This window comes from Gadus chalcogrammus, chromosome 17, assembly GCF_026213295.1.
Source record: "Gadus chalcogrammus isolate NIFS_2021 chromosome 17, NIFS_Gcha_1.0, whole genome shotgun sequence".
Lineage (NCBI taxonomy): Eukaryota > Metazoa > Chordata > Actinopteri > Gadiformes > Gadidae > Gadus > Gadus chalcogrammus.
In genome coordinates, this window is record NC_079428.1 from 10,570,123 (window position 1) to 10,587,910 (window position 17,788).

Sequence of the window (17,788 nt, forward strand, 5' to 3'; positions counted from 1 at the left end):
ATTGTGGACTGGACTGCAACTTCTCTCTCTCTCTCTCTCTCTAGCCTGGAACGTCGCCATCCTAACACTCGGAGTGGATTCACAGTGGGATCTGGATTCACATGATTAGACAACACGCAGTAAAGCGGCTCGGAGTGGATCCGGATTCTGGATTCGGCGGCTCCGGGGTTTAGCGGCGACCGTTGGTCAAGGCAGATGTTGCTCATTCTACACGCAATACAATCAGGGATCACACACACACACACACACACACACACACACACACACACACACACACACACACACACACACACACACACACACACACACACACACACACACACACACACACACACACACACACACAGGAGAATGAGGGGAAACCACACAGTGTCATGTCACACACAAGACAGTTTGTCCGCGACAATGACAGTTCTGTCCCTTGTAATAAGAGCGCGAGGAGAAAAAAAGCCCGCGGACACTCATTGATAAAAAAGTCTTGTCTGACTTATGGGACATCTCGTATCTTCAGGTCTCCTATTATTAAAGGCGCGCACAGTGAAAGAAAGCCTGCACATAAGTGCAATTCAAAACAGTTCAAGATTGGCTTATCTCGTTATGTTCCATCCCATGTTATGTTCATTTTGGTATAATACAAATAATATTTGGTTAATTTTTATAGTACTCCGACTTCAAGCAGACTATTATTTTGCGTGACGTGATCACCACCCCCCCCCCCCCCCCAACAACTGCCACGGGCTGAACTCCTTTCTGCCGTTAATGCCAATGTAAGAAATACGGCATCTGTCCTCATTGTGCGTCTATGTAGCCCTTAGAATACACACACACGCACACGCACACGCACACGACCACCGTGCGTATCCATCAATGAACGGAGACGCACACCACGTGTTGATGTATAGAAAGTGTCCCCCCCTTTGTTCCTGTTCCGGCTAACTAAAGTCGTTATGCAAATCAAACAAACGGTTTCCCATCCTTCTCGTCATGATAGATAGACAATCGCCCCGTCCTCTGATATGCAAACCACATGGAAACCACAATAATCACTTTATTTTTCCGTTAGGAACTTCAGATTTGGAGGAGCAGCAGGGTGTGGCCATACCCAACAGTACATAGGCCTACAATAAACAAAAACACACACACACACACACACACACACACACACACACACACACACACACACACACACACACACACACACACACACACCATCAGCCCCGCAGAAAATAAAAATCTGTGCCTAAGCCTAATGAATTACCTGCATAGTGGAGGAGAAATAAATAAATAATTAAAAAAGATTCCAGGTATTAAAACGAGAGGATACAGTTCAAAAAGATTCCAGGTATTAAAACGAGAGGATACAGTTCAAAGGGGTTAATGCCTGAAAGATTCCAGGTATTAAAACGAGAGGATACAGTTCAAAGAGGGGTTCAACCATTCAAAAGTCTTATGGATGCTGGGACAATTCTTGACAGGGCTCTGTTTGTCCTTTATAGGGGCTCTGTATCTGTGGCCTGAGGGAATACTGGCTGTGTAGAGTGTGTGTGATGTCAAGGGTGATTTGTGTTGCTTTTTGCTTGGTCCTTTTGTTGTATATATTGATGAGTGATTCCTGCTGTTTATTATTTTGCTGCTCAGTTTGATGATTCTGTGAGAGAGAGAGCGAGAGAGAGAGAGATAGAGAGAGAGCGAGAGAGAGTGAAAGACAGAGCGAAAGAGAGAGAGAGAGAGAGAGAGAGAGAGAGAGAGAGAGAGAGAGAGAGAGAGAGAGAGAGAGAGAGAGAGAGAGAGAGACTTTGCTGTAGGACAACGATCAATCAATGTATGCATGCAAGATTTCATGTCCTTACTCATGTCCTTTTCATGTCCTGTACCAAGCTGTTCGGACTATTGGGAAGGCATGAACTGATAGCGCCATCTTAACGGCCGCTATCCATTAAGGTGGGATAAAGGGTCTATAGTGATTTAAATTGAAGGACACGTTATAGAAACCAAGCAGGTGTATAGGATGTGTGTGTGTGTGTGTGTCTGTGTGTGTGTGTTAGAGAGTGTGTGTGTGAGAGAGAGAGAGAGAGAGAGAGAGAGAGAGAGAGAGAGAGAGAGGAGAGAGAGAGAGAGAGAGAGAGGGAGAGAGAGAGAGAGAGAACTGGGGGCAGTGAGTGAAATTCAATCAATCTTCTGGAGTCCATTCAATAGTTTCAGTCCAACGTTTGGTTTAATTGAACATATTTATCCACAGCAATAGGCCTGTTTGTTTATCTTTAACCATATGTAGATTTATCTTGGTCTTTTTCCAATTACCCTATACATTTGAGGGGCTTTTCCAACTTTGCCGACACCTCCACCAAAATGATTGCAGTTTATTGTTAATTTATGGTTTGGGCAAATAAAACTCCAAACCCTTATGAGCTAAAAATCACACAAAAACACCTGGTAAACACTGGAAAGAAAATGTGGGTGAGATTGCCCATACAGGCCCTTAAACCCAGAGACTGCATTTCAAGGGTCTTGAGGAACAAGACTTTGTTCTTCAAACTTTCCCGCCACCGGTTCACAAACAACAAACAGCTACAATGCCGTCTTTCACACAAACCGCTCTTTGTCCCGCGCCTACTGGGATCCGATATGCTGCATGCTGGGAAACGCGATCCACCGCTCGGCGTACCCATGGACGTGTACCTCGCAGTGTTGCCAGATTGGGCCATATTTCCCGCCCGATCTGGCAACACTGGCTGCAGCCAGCGTTGCCAGATTGGGCGGGAAATATGGCAAAATCTGGCATCACTGGTCCCTCGTGGCCAGGCCGCCGTTTATCCAATTCGACCGAGCTGCGAGGAAAGTGATAAACACAAGCATCTCCTCTCACGCTTTTCTTGATATTTCTTTAACGACAAGTACTTGTGTTGACCGTGTATCCCTTCCACCACCGGCTCCCCCCTTACTTTTTTTTTTTACGAGATCGAGTTTCAAATAGGCGCTGCTTTCTTTCCGAGCTCGTAAATGATCTAATGGCTTTCGTTTGTTTCGGCTGCGTTGGCCCACACCGCCCGCCCTGACCGCACTAGTGTATATAAAGATCACAGGGTATCCTCTCTCTCTCTCCCTCACTCACACACACACACACACGCACAACACTCCCTCTCTCTCTTTCTGTCTCTCACGCACAAACTCCTGTTGAACACATGCCTGTTACATTTGTAGTGAATTTCCTGTCCATAAAAACACTCCACAGAAGTGCAAATTCACATCTTTTAAATCCCAAAGAGAAGCGGCGGTTCCTCTCTCAAACAACCCATAAAAAGTAATATTCAAACGCAAAGAACCGTAAAAAATACAACAAAATGCTTAACTGAAGATAGTTTTGTGGTTTTATTTTATTAAAGGAGTGACGTAGGCCTACATAAAAACGAAAAGAAACTGACATTTTTAAAAGCAGCTTCACAAACACAGATAAAAAAGTAACCCAATATTGGGACCAGAAAAAGGTAAACAAGGAATGTTCCCAACGTATCAGGGAGTATCCTCGTCATTTCCAGAATGCTTTCACCGAATAGGCCGGCTCAGAAGGCTGGCTCCGTTCCCGCGGTCCTCTTCTGCTTTCAGTTAGACTCCGAGGAATCCCACATCGCTCCGTTCCACATCCAAACTATTTGTTCACGGCCGATCATTTCGTCATTCTTTTGTATGATTGTGTGTGTTTGTGAATAGAAGTGTATAATATAGGGCCTAGCAGTGTTTCGAAGAGAAAATAACAAACCGTTTAAAAAAAGTTTTATTTTTTTTACAAGAATTCTACATTTTCAAAATTGAATTTCAAACTAAATCCTTTCCACTTTAATGCTGTGACCAGATCTGCTGACTGAAAGAAGTCTGTTTTTATACGATCTGATGGCTGGTGGTCAACCAAGGCTCCTCTTATTCTCATTTCCATGACAACACAATCACAATATGTGATATGAAATATGGACACAACGACCACAGTCACGTAGCGTGACAGAAAAATAAATGCTAGTATGTGGAATTGACTATGTTTTAGAGGGAGTGAGAAAGACAGGGAGAGGAACCGCAGGCTCCACGGTCCATATTGTAGCAGGACTCTCCCATGTCCCCACGGGGGGGGGGGGGTCAAAGTGAAGCCAACAGAGACATCGAACTCAACACCTCACCCATCTGGTTTTCCATTTTATACAAAATGTTGAGGTTATGCAAACTGTTAGAGTGGTCAACTGCCTCTTAAGTCTCGATGAGGCTGTGAACCTTGCAGGGAATACACATGCTGAACACACACACACAATAGGCCCCAAAGATATCCCTTGTGGGGACGCAAACGTCCTTAGGGACAAATTCAAACACACACGAGTGTGCACATATGTACACATATGTATGAAAGCCTCAAAAACAGGATTAAAACAGTCAACGCAGTGAGGCAACCACACAATCCCCCCCATCCCCCTACCCCCCCTCCATTAAAAGTGTTTTTCCTGGAAAATCTCTACTAATGTTTTCCAACCCCCCCATCTTTGTGTCTTATTCCCTCTCTTTCCCCTCCTTTCTTCTCCCCATTCTTTCTGTCTGTCTCCTTCGCTCTCTCCCTCTGCTGTTAACTTTCCCTCCCTCCCTCACAGTCTAGCTCTCTCTCTCTCTCTCTCTCGCCCTCTCTCCATGTTGTCTTCATTAAAGCAGACGTGCATGCAAACCTGGAAACATCAGGCAGTGTGTGTGTGTGTGTGTGTGTGTGTGTGTGTGTGTGTGTGTGTGTGTGTGTGTGTGTGTGTGTGTGTGTGTGTGTGTGTGTGTGTGTGTGAGTGTTGAGGGGCCAGTCGGCTTCTAAACCACATTCTTCAGATTCCCTGTAAACGTATGACAGACAGACAGAGTGAGAGACAGAGAGACAGAGAGACAGAGAGAGAGAGAGAGAGAGAGAGAGAGAGAGAGAGAGAGAGAGAGAGGTTAGAGGAATCATTTAAAAACTAAATTAAAGTTGGAGGAAGTCAAACTCATAATGAAAGACACACATACTAACACACACGCAGAAACACATGCATACAGACACACAATCAGGTCCATACCAACAGACATGATCGCAATCATGCAAATAAATATGCAAAAATCAAATCCGTCTCGGACACAAATATGCAAATAAGTAATTTTTCTTTTTTAAACAATAAACACCACATACATTCTGCTCACCAAATGTGTGTGTGTGTACTGTCTTGTGGGTGTGTGGTTACTGTCTTGTTGGTGTGTGTGTGTGTGCCTCTAAGGTTGCTATGGCATTGTCAGGGCAAGGGAGGTCTTCCTGTTGTGGGCCTATTGTACTGCCGTCACTGGCACCATCAGATACTCTTTAATCTCTCCTCTAATCCTTTCTCTCCATCTGTTCCTCATTATTGCTGCCCTCCATCCTCTGTTTTCTGCCCGCTCTCCCTCTCTGCTGGCCAGTGTCTCTCCCTCGCTCTCTCTCCCTGCCCGTCAATAGCCCTGTTCACACCGCCCGCTAACGGCGCTGATGTTGCGGTGGCGTTCCGCCTCGTCTACCATGTAAGACGTACCGACCCGGTACACGGCCACCTCAGAGCAGGCAGCCGGGGTTCTGACAGAGCTGAGTGGCCTCTGGTCCGGCCTGGTGAGACAGGGTGTGAGGCTCTGATGACGTGTAATGTGTGCGAGACCCGCCACCGGGGGCATTTCAACATCTCAGAAGAAGAGAACGACTCATTAACGTCCCTGTCCACGCTCCGCTTCTGCCTCGTAACGCTCCCTGCCTCTCTTCAATGTCCCATCCGAGTGTGTGTGTGTGTGTGTGTGTGTGTGTGTGTGTGTGTGTGTGTGTGTGTGTGTGTGTGTGTGTGTGTGTGTGTGTGTGTGTGTGTGTGTGTGTCTGCCTCTCTCTCTCTCTCTCTCGCTCCCTGGTCGATGCCGCTGCCATTCTGAAGTGATTGTATTGTGGGTTTATTGTTTTGATTCAAGTTTGCATATTTTTTACTCCTTTTAGAGGTCACACACACACACACACACACACACACACACACACACACACACACACACACACACACACACACACACACACACACACACACACACACACACACACACCAGCACTATGTGTACAAACACGGACACAGTGTACAGAACCCCGGAGAGACAGCGAAACCACAAGACTGCAGACATCAAAATGTTGTTAGGGGACTCGTATCATAACCATACTCAACTCTGAGGGCCCACGGCGACACACAGACACAGACACACACACACACACACACACACACACACACACACACAGGGAAAATGTACAGAAAGAGACAGACTACAAACCACCAAACCACAGCTCAGATCCAGACACGAGGAAGAGGAGGAGTGAGGAAGATCATGGTGATTGTGTGAGGAAGAGGTCAGAGACTACATGGAGGACATGCTCACACACACACTGACAAAAACCCACACCCACACACTGACACAGACACACATAACAGACACACTCACACCAACACACACACACTGACACACACACACACCTACCCTTGATGGTGGTGATGACGTGGTCCAGGTGCTTGCTGTCATTGCGGTCTGGTCTACAACTTGGACAGATTTCCAGCGTGTAGTCTGGACCATACTCTGTGAAGAACTGCTCACACACACACACACACACACACACACACACACACACACACACACACACACACACACACACACACACACACACACACACACACACACACACACACACACACACACAATGTTACAATCTGAACCAGACGAACCCATATTGAATATTTATTGATTTGGAGAATATCCAATAAAAATATTTCCCTTTGTGACATCACAAGTGGTGGGGAGGGGTTATACCGCCAGACCTCCATGCATCGGGTTTGACCCGCCCACCTTTTATGATGTCACAAAATAAAGCCTCAACACAAAGTCACGAACGTCAAACGACCTTCAGCATAATTTTTTCCAGTGCACAGTAGGGCTGGGCGATTCATTTAATTTGGTTTGATTTCGATTTTAGCGTCAAACGCTCAAAAAACGAATATAATCGATTTTTATGTTTTATTGAAAGTGCACAGCTGAACAGCTGGATACATATCTGTACATTATTTTAGATTTTAACAATTTCTTTTTGATCATTTAGTATAATTTTTTAAGGTGAAATTTCAAAGTTCTCAGTTACTAAGTGTTTTTGGGAGAGACATGCTTAATAAATACATCATGTTTTCAAAACTCAAAAATAATCGTTTGAATAATTGTGATTTCAATATTGACCAAAATAATCGTGATTATGATGTTTTTCCATAATCGAGCTGGCCGCGTTGACAGATTCCAAATAAACAAACAAAACAGACAAACAGTGAGTCAGTAACGGCCTGAAAAGGGTTTAAAAATCTGCAGTAAACAAACACGTGCACGCCCACGTGCACGACACTGCCGTCACAAAAGGCACTCCCGCAGACTTCAATCGTGTTCGCCTTGTACCATACATAATTCCCTTCATTTTTTTCTATTCCTGGGGTTTGCGTGTATGTGTTTGTGTGAACCCATGTACACATGCTGAAAGACTAGGTTGTGTGTAGAGGGTATGCGCACACACCCATGTGTGTGTGTGTTTGAGCGTGTGTGTTTGTCTGTTTCCAATTAGCCCCCATGAGCCTGTGTTTTACCTCTGAGTCAAAATAAAACAGAGGAGATGGTTACTAAACACACTACAGGACACACACACACACACACACACACACACACACTTCCAATGAACCCGATGCTCTTTATAAACCTCACTGTCCGGAAAACACAAACACACGCACATAGACGCACACATACACACTATCACCTCTGACTGTTGGATGATATCAGTTCTGAGAAAAGTGTTTCTGTGTCTGTGTGTGTGTGCGTGTGACTGACCATCTGTGTGCACAGTGATATTAGTATCTGAGTGACACAATATGTGAACAAATTAGTTGGTTTAAGTGTTTGTAAAAGTGAGTGACTCTGTACTGTATATTTGTGTGCGTGTGAAACTATTTATTTTCCTGACATATTCAGGACTAGAGAAAAACAACAAACTCCAGCTACAAAGACCACTAAGAGCCAGAGAGGAATCTGGGTAAAAACAAACAAGCAGGCACAGTCTGGAACCAACGTCTCCAATGAGGACAGAAGACGGCTGGGCGACACCAAAAACACATCCTAACCACTTCCTGCCAGGACAGGAAGTCAAGGGACCAAGCGAGATTGAGGGGAGGAGTTCAGCTGTCACACTATGTTTTTTTTCCTCTATGCTTGTAGTTATGATTGTAGTAATGTTTTGTTGGTATGTTTAAGACCAAGGATAAACAAGAAGACATGTAGGTTGGGTTCGATCCCTAAATTCCACAGTCTACCTGTAGGCAACCTAGAGAGAGTTGCCCCCTTAACCCTACCTGCTCCTTAATGACGAATTCACTGTAAACCACTTTCGATGAAAGCTATTAGCAACTCAACCATTCCTTTGTTGTGTATCTTTAGACCATTGTTGTGGCTTGGCGGACAGGACCGAGAGACGGGACAGTGCTCGACATGTAGGATTGCACGTGGGTATTGAACTGGGGTCAGTGCGAGGCGTGTTGCCAACGTGCTTATCACACATATCTGACCTCATCAATAGCTGTTTTTGGTCAGTCGCGCCTTTTTCGACAATCTGGAAAACAAAAAACGGAAAAGGAAAAATCTGGTGCATTGTCAAAGTGTGCGAGCGAGAGCGAGGGCGATTGGTGGAGGGAGAAATAGATAGCTAGAGAGAGCGGTTGGTAGAGAGAGGGATCCAAAGAGGGAGAAATACACTTTTTCCCAGAGATCTTTACAGTGATTGAGTGTGTTGTGAGAGAGTGTGTGTGAGAGCCAACACGTTTGTGACGACAGCCGGGAGCTGGGCAGGAAGTGGCTGCAGACAGGAAAGAGGAAGGTGGAGGCAGAGTAACCACCACCCCCACCCCCACCCTCCACCTCTCTTTCTATGCCAATCTGCGGCCAAAAATGCCCTTGCTTCTTCCTGTGGGTCTGTGACCCTCAGGTTAACTCCAAGATTGACTTCGCTAACCAAACAACTGGAAGAATGGTCCAACGAGAGAGAGAGGAGAGAGAGAGAGAGAGAGAGAGAGCGATGGCTGAGAGAAAGAGCGAGATGTTATAGAGAGCGAGAGCGAACGGGGGAGATGTCAGAGAGAGAGAAGGAGGGAGGGAGGGCTGACAGTAAGCGAGAGAAGTTAAAGAGAGAGAGCAGGTTAGGAAGAGAATCAGAGTGTGCATAAGAGAGAGGGAGTAAGAGAAGTGGGAGAGGAAAAGGAGAGGGAGGGAGAAAGAGACAAGAGAAAGTTCAACACCACATGATAATCAGTCACCCAACAGACGTCCATAGAAAGGACAGAAAAACAAAACGATAATTTGTTCAAAGAAAACAAACGCACCATTGTGCCATTTCCAGGTAGAAGCACAAACAGCATCATCCAGAGAAAGACAGAACACAAAAGAGCCTTTTCTCTCGTGAATAAGCATAAACCACTGATGCCAATCTCCTCTCGTCAACCTTTGACCTGGGCTGCTAAACATAGCTTGCGGAGCTAGCCACCAGCTCCCCATTCGGAGGAGCTGTGGGCGCCCGCTGAACAATGGGAGGTCAACGGCGAGACGCTAACCACTGACAGACAATTCAAGCTAATATTCGACAGGTTAATTACTTGTCGGTTTCCTTCGCAGGCCGGGGGGGAACCCTTGTTTTGAGTGGATCTGTTTTGAGTCCCTCTGATTGGCTGAGACTCTGGTTTGTTTTGAATGGTCACCGCGGTCCGGGATTAGCGTGCCACGCTAATGACCTTTGACCCCTGCAGTTGTGTTCTTGGTAATGCTATTTTTATGGCTGCAGCTATAACTCTCAGAACATTGTGTGCGTGCGTGGGTTCTGGTAGATGCACACTAGTGATGGGCCGCACACACTCACAACTTCCCAATCACTCACACACACACAGGTACACAAAGGCAGAGTCTATGTCTCAAAAGACGCACACACACACACACAGTACAAAGGTAGTTTTTGTTCCTTGCCATTACAACTCTGGCTTGCTTGGTCATCATGGATAAATGCCCCTCTTATATAACACAGTGGGTACGCGCGCACACACACACACACACACACACACACACACACACACACACACACACACACACACACACACACACACACACACACACACACACACACACACACACACACACACACACAAAAGAGAGCATGGGAAAACATTAAGTATCTGAGTATTTTTTGGAGAGAACAATCATCTTCACATCTCAGTTGAAAGTAGTGACCCCAGATCACTTTGGGGTCAGAGAAACTCTTTGGTCAGATTGTGATGAACACACTGACATCTTGAAAAGCCTAACATGAACAGGCTAAGGCTAAATTGAAAATGCCGACATGAATATACGTGTTCAGACAGAAGACATGTTAAGACGTGTGTCTGGGTGCGGGTGTGTGTGTGGCCATATGTGTGCAGCTGCTTGCTTGCTGGGGACTAAACTGTGTTTTCAGTTAGTTCTTCCTAATGAGGTCAAAGGTCAAACAGGGTCATCAGAATCCCCCTGCCAGAAACAAGAGGAGCCTTTAATCTCACACACACACACACACACACACCATTAGGTTTGGCCAGGACAAGGTCTGAAAATCAGTGGCAGGAGAAAGGGACTCTTTGTGTGTGTGTGTGTGTGTGTGTGTGTGTGTGTGTGTGTGTGTGTGTGTGTGTGTGTGTGTGTGTGTGTGTGTGTGTGTGTGTGTGTGTGTGTGTGTGTGTGTGTGTGTGTGTGTGTGTGTGTGTGTGTGTGAGTGAGACAGTGGCACATTGAAAGATGGTCAGAGGCCAAGAGAAAAATTGAGGCAATAACCAGAAAGAAAGAAAGAAAGAAAGAGAAACTAGCTAGCGAACTTGAGAGGACAAGGGAGCGATGGAGTGAGATAGAGATAGAGAGTCCCCACATACACCAAACACACACACACACACACACATCTGAGTCACCTGGGCACAAACGTCTTATTGAGGACCCGCCGGCCATCTTTGATTGGATGGAGTGACTCAGCACAGAACGAACACAGGCCCAGTGTGTGAGTGTGTGTCTGTCTACAAGAGTGTACAGTGTGTGTATATCAGTGCGCTCGCAAATGCATTTGTCTGATTGTTTACTGTATGTGGGTTTGCGCGTGATCTATTGTTTATTGTGTATGTGCATCTGAATAATGTATAGTAATGATGTGTTTCCTGTGTGTGTGTGTGTGTGTGTGTGTGTGTGTGTGTGTGTGTGTGTGTGTGTGTGTGTGTGTGTGTGTGTGTGTGTGTGTGTGTGTGTGTGTGTGTGTGTGTGTGTGTGTGTGTGTGTCTACCTCATGGTCTGGTATTTCTGAGGACAGGGTTCTCTCTAGGACAGACCCTGTGAGGAAGGTCCAACATCGAGCAGTGTTGGCGAGGTGATAACCACCTGGGAGAGAGACATAGACACACAGGGAGAGAGAGAGAGAGAGAGAGGGAGAGACATAGAGACACACACAGGGAGAGAGAGAGGGAGAGAGACATAGAGACACACAGGGAGAGAGTGAGAGGGAGAGAGACATAGAGACACACACAGGGAGAGAGAGAGAGAGACATAGAGCAGACAGGGACGGAGTGAGAGAATGAGGGAGAGGGAGAGAGACAGAGACACACAGGGATGGAGAGAGCGAGTGAGGGAGAGAGTGAGGGGGAGGGACATAGACACAGCGTGAGAGAGGACAGACAAAATAAAACAGATAGAGGGACAAAGACAGGAGTGTAGTTTAGTAAAATGGCTTCATTGTGCGGTTTAATTAGGGACTATCGTCTGCTGAGGTCCAGAACTCCCCGTAGAGAGAGAGAGAGAGAGACAACAGATCAGTGTTGTAACCGTTTAACCCCATTTGAGTGTCATTAGCTTTGATTCTCACTATTATTATGAAGAGAGGCTCAGGAAAGGGCATGTTATCTTTACCATTCTCAATTATTATGATAATATCTTTTCATTCCTCATATGGATTTGTTATCAATGTTATTACCACTATTTCAATGTGTTCCTGCAATGGCAACAGAGATGGTATTTTCCATGCTTCAACAGTTTGAATTCTATCTCTCTCTCTCTCTAATTGCTTTCTACAGGCATAGAAAGAAAAAGGCCTCTCCCCCCCCTCTCACCTCCTCCCCCCCCCCCTCCCTCCCCCTCTCCCCTCCTGCCCCTCTCTCTCCTCCCCCCCTCCCCCTCTCCCATCCCCCCCCCCCCCCCCCCTCCTGCCCCTCTCTCTCCCCCCTCCCCCCTCACCTCCCCCCAGCAGCAGGGTGGGCAGCCTCCACTGCAGGACGTGCTGCATGCAGCGGGCCACGCCCACGGGGGTCATGTTGAAGGAGCACATGGGGTCCCCCGCCATGGTGTCGGCGCCCAGCTGCATCACCACCGCCTCGGGGTTGAACAGCGCGCGCACTTCCTGCATCACGCTGCACACCGACCGGGGGGCGGACAGGAAGTGGACGGACCGCCAGGAGGAAAAGGGAGGGGGCATGGGGGGGGGGGGTTGTTATCAGCTGATCTGTTTGGATTCAACTTGAATTGAAACTTAAATAAAGAGGCTTTTTTTGTGTGTCTGTGTGTGTGCGCAGGACCAGGAAGTAGAAAGGAAGTGGACTGACAACCAGGAAGTACAGAGGGAATATGGTGTTTGTTATTGGGGGATGTGCTTGTTTTATCTGATGTTGGTTGCTGTATGTGTCTGTGTACATGTCTCTATCTGTATGTGTATGCTTGTGCGTGTTTGTGTGTCTATACGTGTGCTTGTTTGTCTCTACGCGCGTGTGTGTGTGTGTGTGTGTGTGTGTGTGTGTGTGTGTGTGTGTGTGTGTGTGTGTGTGTGTGTGTGTGTGTGTGTGTGTGTGTGTGTGTGTGTGTGTGTGTACCTGAGGAACACCTGGTAGTATTTGTCATCTTTGATGCCGTCCTCCATAGGAACGTTAACAGAGTGCCAGCGACCCTTACCTAGACCTGTATCACATACATCCCCCGTGCCTAAACACACACAAACACAAAAAATAGGGGCCCTCTCTGTCACATCAATCCTTGGATGATCAAATTATAGTCATTACTAACTATGGAACAAGCAACCAATCAGCTCTATAGGACCAACTAGAGGATTAACAAGATACATCTCATTTTAACCGAGCAGCTCTACCGACCAGGGAAGAACCCAGGGGAGAACTTGTGGAGCGAGACGGTCATGACCTTGGAGGTGAAGCTGAACGCATCCTCCACACCTTGGGAGAGAGAGCAAGGGATGAGAAGAGACAGACAGAGAGAGAGAGAGCAAGGGATGAGAAGAGAGAGAGAGAGCAAGGGATGAGAAGAGAGAGAGAGAGAGAGAGAGAGAGAGAGAGAGAGAGAGAGAGAGAGAGAGAGAGAGAGAGAGAGAGAGAGAGAGAGAGAGAGAGAGACTTTCATTTTATAATTACATTAATATTTGACCTTTTCTCAGAATTTATATCTTAGTTTTTGTCAACATCAAAAATACATATATTCACTCTGTTTGTTGCTTGTGAGTTAGTGAGTGCGTACCGTCTCCATGGTGAAGGTCAACATCTACATAAAGCACACGGTCGTATTTCTCCCTCAGCTTCAGGATCCCCAGCACAGCATCGTTCACATAGCAGAACCCTGACGCCTCGTCCCTGGGAGAGAGACAGAGACAGGGAGAGAGACACACAGGTAGAGAGACAAAGGGAGAGAGAGACACAGGGAGAGAGACACATAGGGAGAGAGACACATAGGGAGAGACATAATGACACAATGGGTGAAAGAAATACAGACACAGGGAGAGAGACATAAAGACACACAGGGAGAGAGACATAGAGACAGACAGATAGAGAGAGAGAGACACCCACCCATATAAATTAGCAAAGCGGGAAAGAAGGAGCCAGGGATAATCCAAGACTGATACAACATCGCAGAGGAAGAGCGTGATAACATTTGTCGTAGCGATATTGCAACAGTACGGCTCCGGCCCTCTGGGGGGCCCTACACCCACTTCTTGGCGTGGTGCCAGCCCCCGGCCCAGTTGATGGCGACATCACAGCGGCGCTCCAGCAGACACTGGGCCGCTGTCAGCGTGGCCCCGCCCACCGCCGCCGCGTACTCAAAGATCCCCTCCACGATGGGGCAGTCATAACCTGGAGGAGGGGGAGAGGGGAGGGAGGAAGGGAAGGGTGGGGGAGAAGGAGTGGGGGCAGGGAGGAGGAGAGGGAGAGCATGGACGGGAGAGAGGGGAGAGAGACGGAGGGAGAAGGGAGGAGAGGGGAGAGAGAGGGAGAGAGACGGAGAAGGGCGGAGAGGGGAGAGAGGAAGAGAGAAGGGAGGAGAGGGGAGATAGGGAGAGAGACGGAGGGAGAAGGGAGGAGAGGGGAGAGAGAGGGAGAGAGACGGAGAAGGGCGGAGAGGGGAGAGAGAGGGAGAGAGACGGAGAAGGGCGGAGAGGGGAGAGAGAGGGAGAGAGACGGAGAAGGGCGGAGAGGGGAGAGAGAGGGAGAGAGAAGGGAGGAGAGGAGAGAGAGACGGAGGGAGAAGGGAGGAGAGGGGAGAGAGAGGGAGAGAGACGGAGAAGGGCGGAGAGGGGAGAGAGAGGGAGAGAGAAGGGAGGAGAGGGGAGAGAGGGAGAGAGAAGGGAGGAGAGGGGAGAGAGGGAGAGAGAGACGGAGAAGGGAGGAGAGGGGAGAGAGGAAGAGAGAAGGGAGGAGAGGGGAGAGAGGGAGAGAGAAGGGAGGAGAGGGGAGATAGGGAGAGAGACGGAGGGGGAAGGGAGGAGAGGGGAGAGAGGGAGAGAGACGGAGGGAGAAGGGAGGAGAGAGGAGTGTGGTTAGTGTTTTTGTTTTAAAGATGGAGTGAGACAGTCTTCTTGCTTCTATAATTACTTCCAAGTCTACTTTATTTGTCCGACCCATGTTTCCCAATCACAGTCCCGCCTTTGTGAATAACCCCTGAGACCTCGGCCGCTCGTGGAAAAACAAGAGTGAAACGGAGAGGGAAAGAACACAATGTGTGCTTGATTAGAGACCCTGTGATAACCCAGAGAGAAAGGCAGATAAACACAGTCGGACACACGGACCGAGACAGACAATGACAGAGAGTGGTGGAGACAGGAAGGAAGGATGGACAGTCAGGCCGTGCTGTGTGGAAGAAACACAACAAAGGGAGGAAGAGAGCGAGGGATGAATGGAGGAGGAAGGGCAGGGTCGAGAGAACAGAGACGGAGGGGGGGCGTGGGATGACGGGCAGGATGGTCTAGGCTCCTGAGATAAGCGTGGGGCAATTCGTTTGGTTGTATTTGTAGGGAATTTACAAAATTTGAGAATTGGAAATTATTATAATTATTAACGCATTTATTACATCTGGAAATGGTTGATTGTAGGATTAACACTGGTTTTGTTCAGGGAATTTTTGGAATGGTCAATTTCGTGACCACCAAGTGTTAACAGCTAAGGTATTTAATTAAGAGATTATTATGTTTGGCTATTTAAGTATCTAGCTAGAGTAGACTAGTTGGAGTAGAGAAGCTAGAGTTGGGTGACAAGAGTAGTATCTTGTCGCCCTCTAGTGGCCAAAATCACATATGATTTTGATGAAGTAGCCTACCTACACAGCCCTAGCGTAATAGATTTATTTTCTGTGTTTATTATGCTGTTAAAGACGTTTTTCTACAACAACCAATCAACATCGTAGATGTTTCCTGCATATGTTTCCTCTTCTTCTTGTCTGTTGTTGTCTTCTTTTTACTTTTTGCATATTTTTATAGATACTCTTTAATCCAAACTGACTTACTGTAAATTCAGATAGATGTCATTAAGAAGCTGTCAGGGCTTCGTGGTCATCCTGCTCAAGGATACCTACAGAGATAGGCTGCAGACCTTGGGGATTTGTACCCAGAACCCTAACCACAAGTAAGACATGAAACAATGGAACGTGCAAAAGATGCCATTTTAAAACAGACAGCTAAACCCTGCCTACCAACAAAACACACACAAAGACACACTGTGCGTGTGTGTGTCTGACACAGACCCACACCGCCCGGAGCGCGCGCGCACGCACGCACGCACACGCACACGCACACACACACAGTTCCTACCCAGGCCGTAGTCCCCAGACTGGGGGTCGTCGTTGTCCCCGTCCTGGCTGATCTTGTGCAGGTGCTCCAGGTAGGCGTCCGTGTGGAACTGGGCCATCTCCTGGATGGTGGCCATGCGGGGTTTCACCACACTGCAGAGACACGGTGGACAGTTCGTTCTTTAGTCATTAGACAACGCACTGTTTTATATTTCAGGCAGGAAGAACATACAGGGGCCCAGTGGCCGCTTGACACACCACAGCCACAGTCGTCTAACCGTCAGGAGTCCTCATCCAACCGCCCCCCCCCCCCCCCCCTTACAGAACCCCTCTCAGGGGGCCTAAGAAACCTCTCAGCCCCAGGGCCCAATGGCAGGTTAATGCAGGCCTGTATGTAACTACTAAATATGGGAATTAGTAAACTACTTGATAGGAGCTTGTGTACATCCACACAGCCAGCTTTGCTTGGATGAGATGTGGGGTCGCCCTATTCAGGCTTTTCATTACACTACTTGAAACAAACACCAGCTGTTTTACTAAAGCCAGTGAGACACTATATTGTTGGTTTCAAGATGAATGCATGTGCAAATACTGCATCTTCGGGCATTGTTGGGGTCAAAGTGGCTCTTAAACCACCACTTACCTCATGTCGTCGAGGAGCTCATATGCCTCTATCAGAGAGTGCACCATGCTCGCCTGCGTAAGGAAACAACAAATCATTGATGTTTTCATGTATTCCGATTATTAATTAGGTATTAATCCCGGGTGATATATAGTTTCTGTCACTGCTTCAGTTGCTAATGTAATTGCTCTTCTCGAGATGTAGAAAATATGTGTGGCAAAACAAATCTAGAAAGATTTGCATATATATGTACACAATTGTAATGTAGACTTAATTGGTTTATAATCTCGTTTTAAACGACATTTGAGGTTTATCCGGGGATATTTGCAGAGATGTATCGTTATAAAGTGATACTAACAGATTCAACTTACCCGTTTGGGCACTTTGGATAAAGAATCGCATGTTTCTATGTACTCCGGGCTGTAAATGTACGCGACTTTTCGTTTGGTACGTGCGACAGTGTCGCTGTCTCCTGTGCAACTCATTTGTGTTCATACAACAGTCAATAGTAGGAACAATCCGATTTAAAAAAGCACACGAAACAGACCGACAATGTTGGGTCTTGATTCTCAGTGCGTGTGTTTCACTATCAACAAACCCCGGGAAAACAGAACCAGGAATAATATGTATTGTATACGCGTTCTATGAAGGGTTTACACGTTTGTGCGTCTTGAAATATATTATATAATGGTAAAATGTTGTGCAATAATTAAGGGGGACATTCAATAGCATTCCGCCAAAAATTAAGCTTTAGTTTCTTTCTTCTGTTTTTGTCTGGCGGAGCATTATAACGGTAGTGCAGAATTACAGTGATGCATGCTGGGAGTTGTAGTTCTGCCCACTTTTTTAAATAAAGTAATATTCTAAGAAATTCTAAATTCTAGATTTCTTGGTTCTTTTCAAGATTATTTCCGCAATATTTAGCACAGCAAAAACGACTTATCATGCATGTTGAATTTAATGTTACATTTAATAAAAATATTTTTATCTTTTTACTATTTGCAA

The 17,788-nt window shown here is 46.7% G+C and overlaps 1 protein-coding gene across 1 annotated transcript; it reads right to left on the reverse strand.

Moving 5' to 3' along the window:
* Positions 1–4,624: 4,624 nt before the first annotated feature.
* On the reverse strand, positions 4,625–17,476 carry hdac8 (histone deacetylase 8). Its single transcript, XM_056575413.1, has 11 exons — positions 17,155–17,476; positions 16,805–16,857; positions 16,184–16,314; positions 14,093–14,234; positions 13,624–13,736; positions 13,248–13,325; positions 12,972–13,080; positions 12,343–12,515; positions 11,399–11,493; positions 6,520–6,625; positions 4,625–4,850 (listed from the first exon to the last, which is right to left on the reverse strand). The coding sequence occupies exons 1-11, from the start codon at positions 17,266–17,268 to the stop codon at positions 4,828–4,830; spliced, it is 1,137 nt and encodes a 378-aa protein (XP_056431388.1). The 5' UTR covers positions 17,269–17,476; the 3' UTR covers positions 4,625–4,827.
* Between the last annotated feature and the right edge of the window lie 312 nt (positions 17,477–17,788).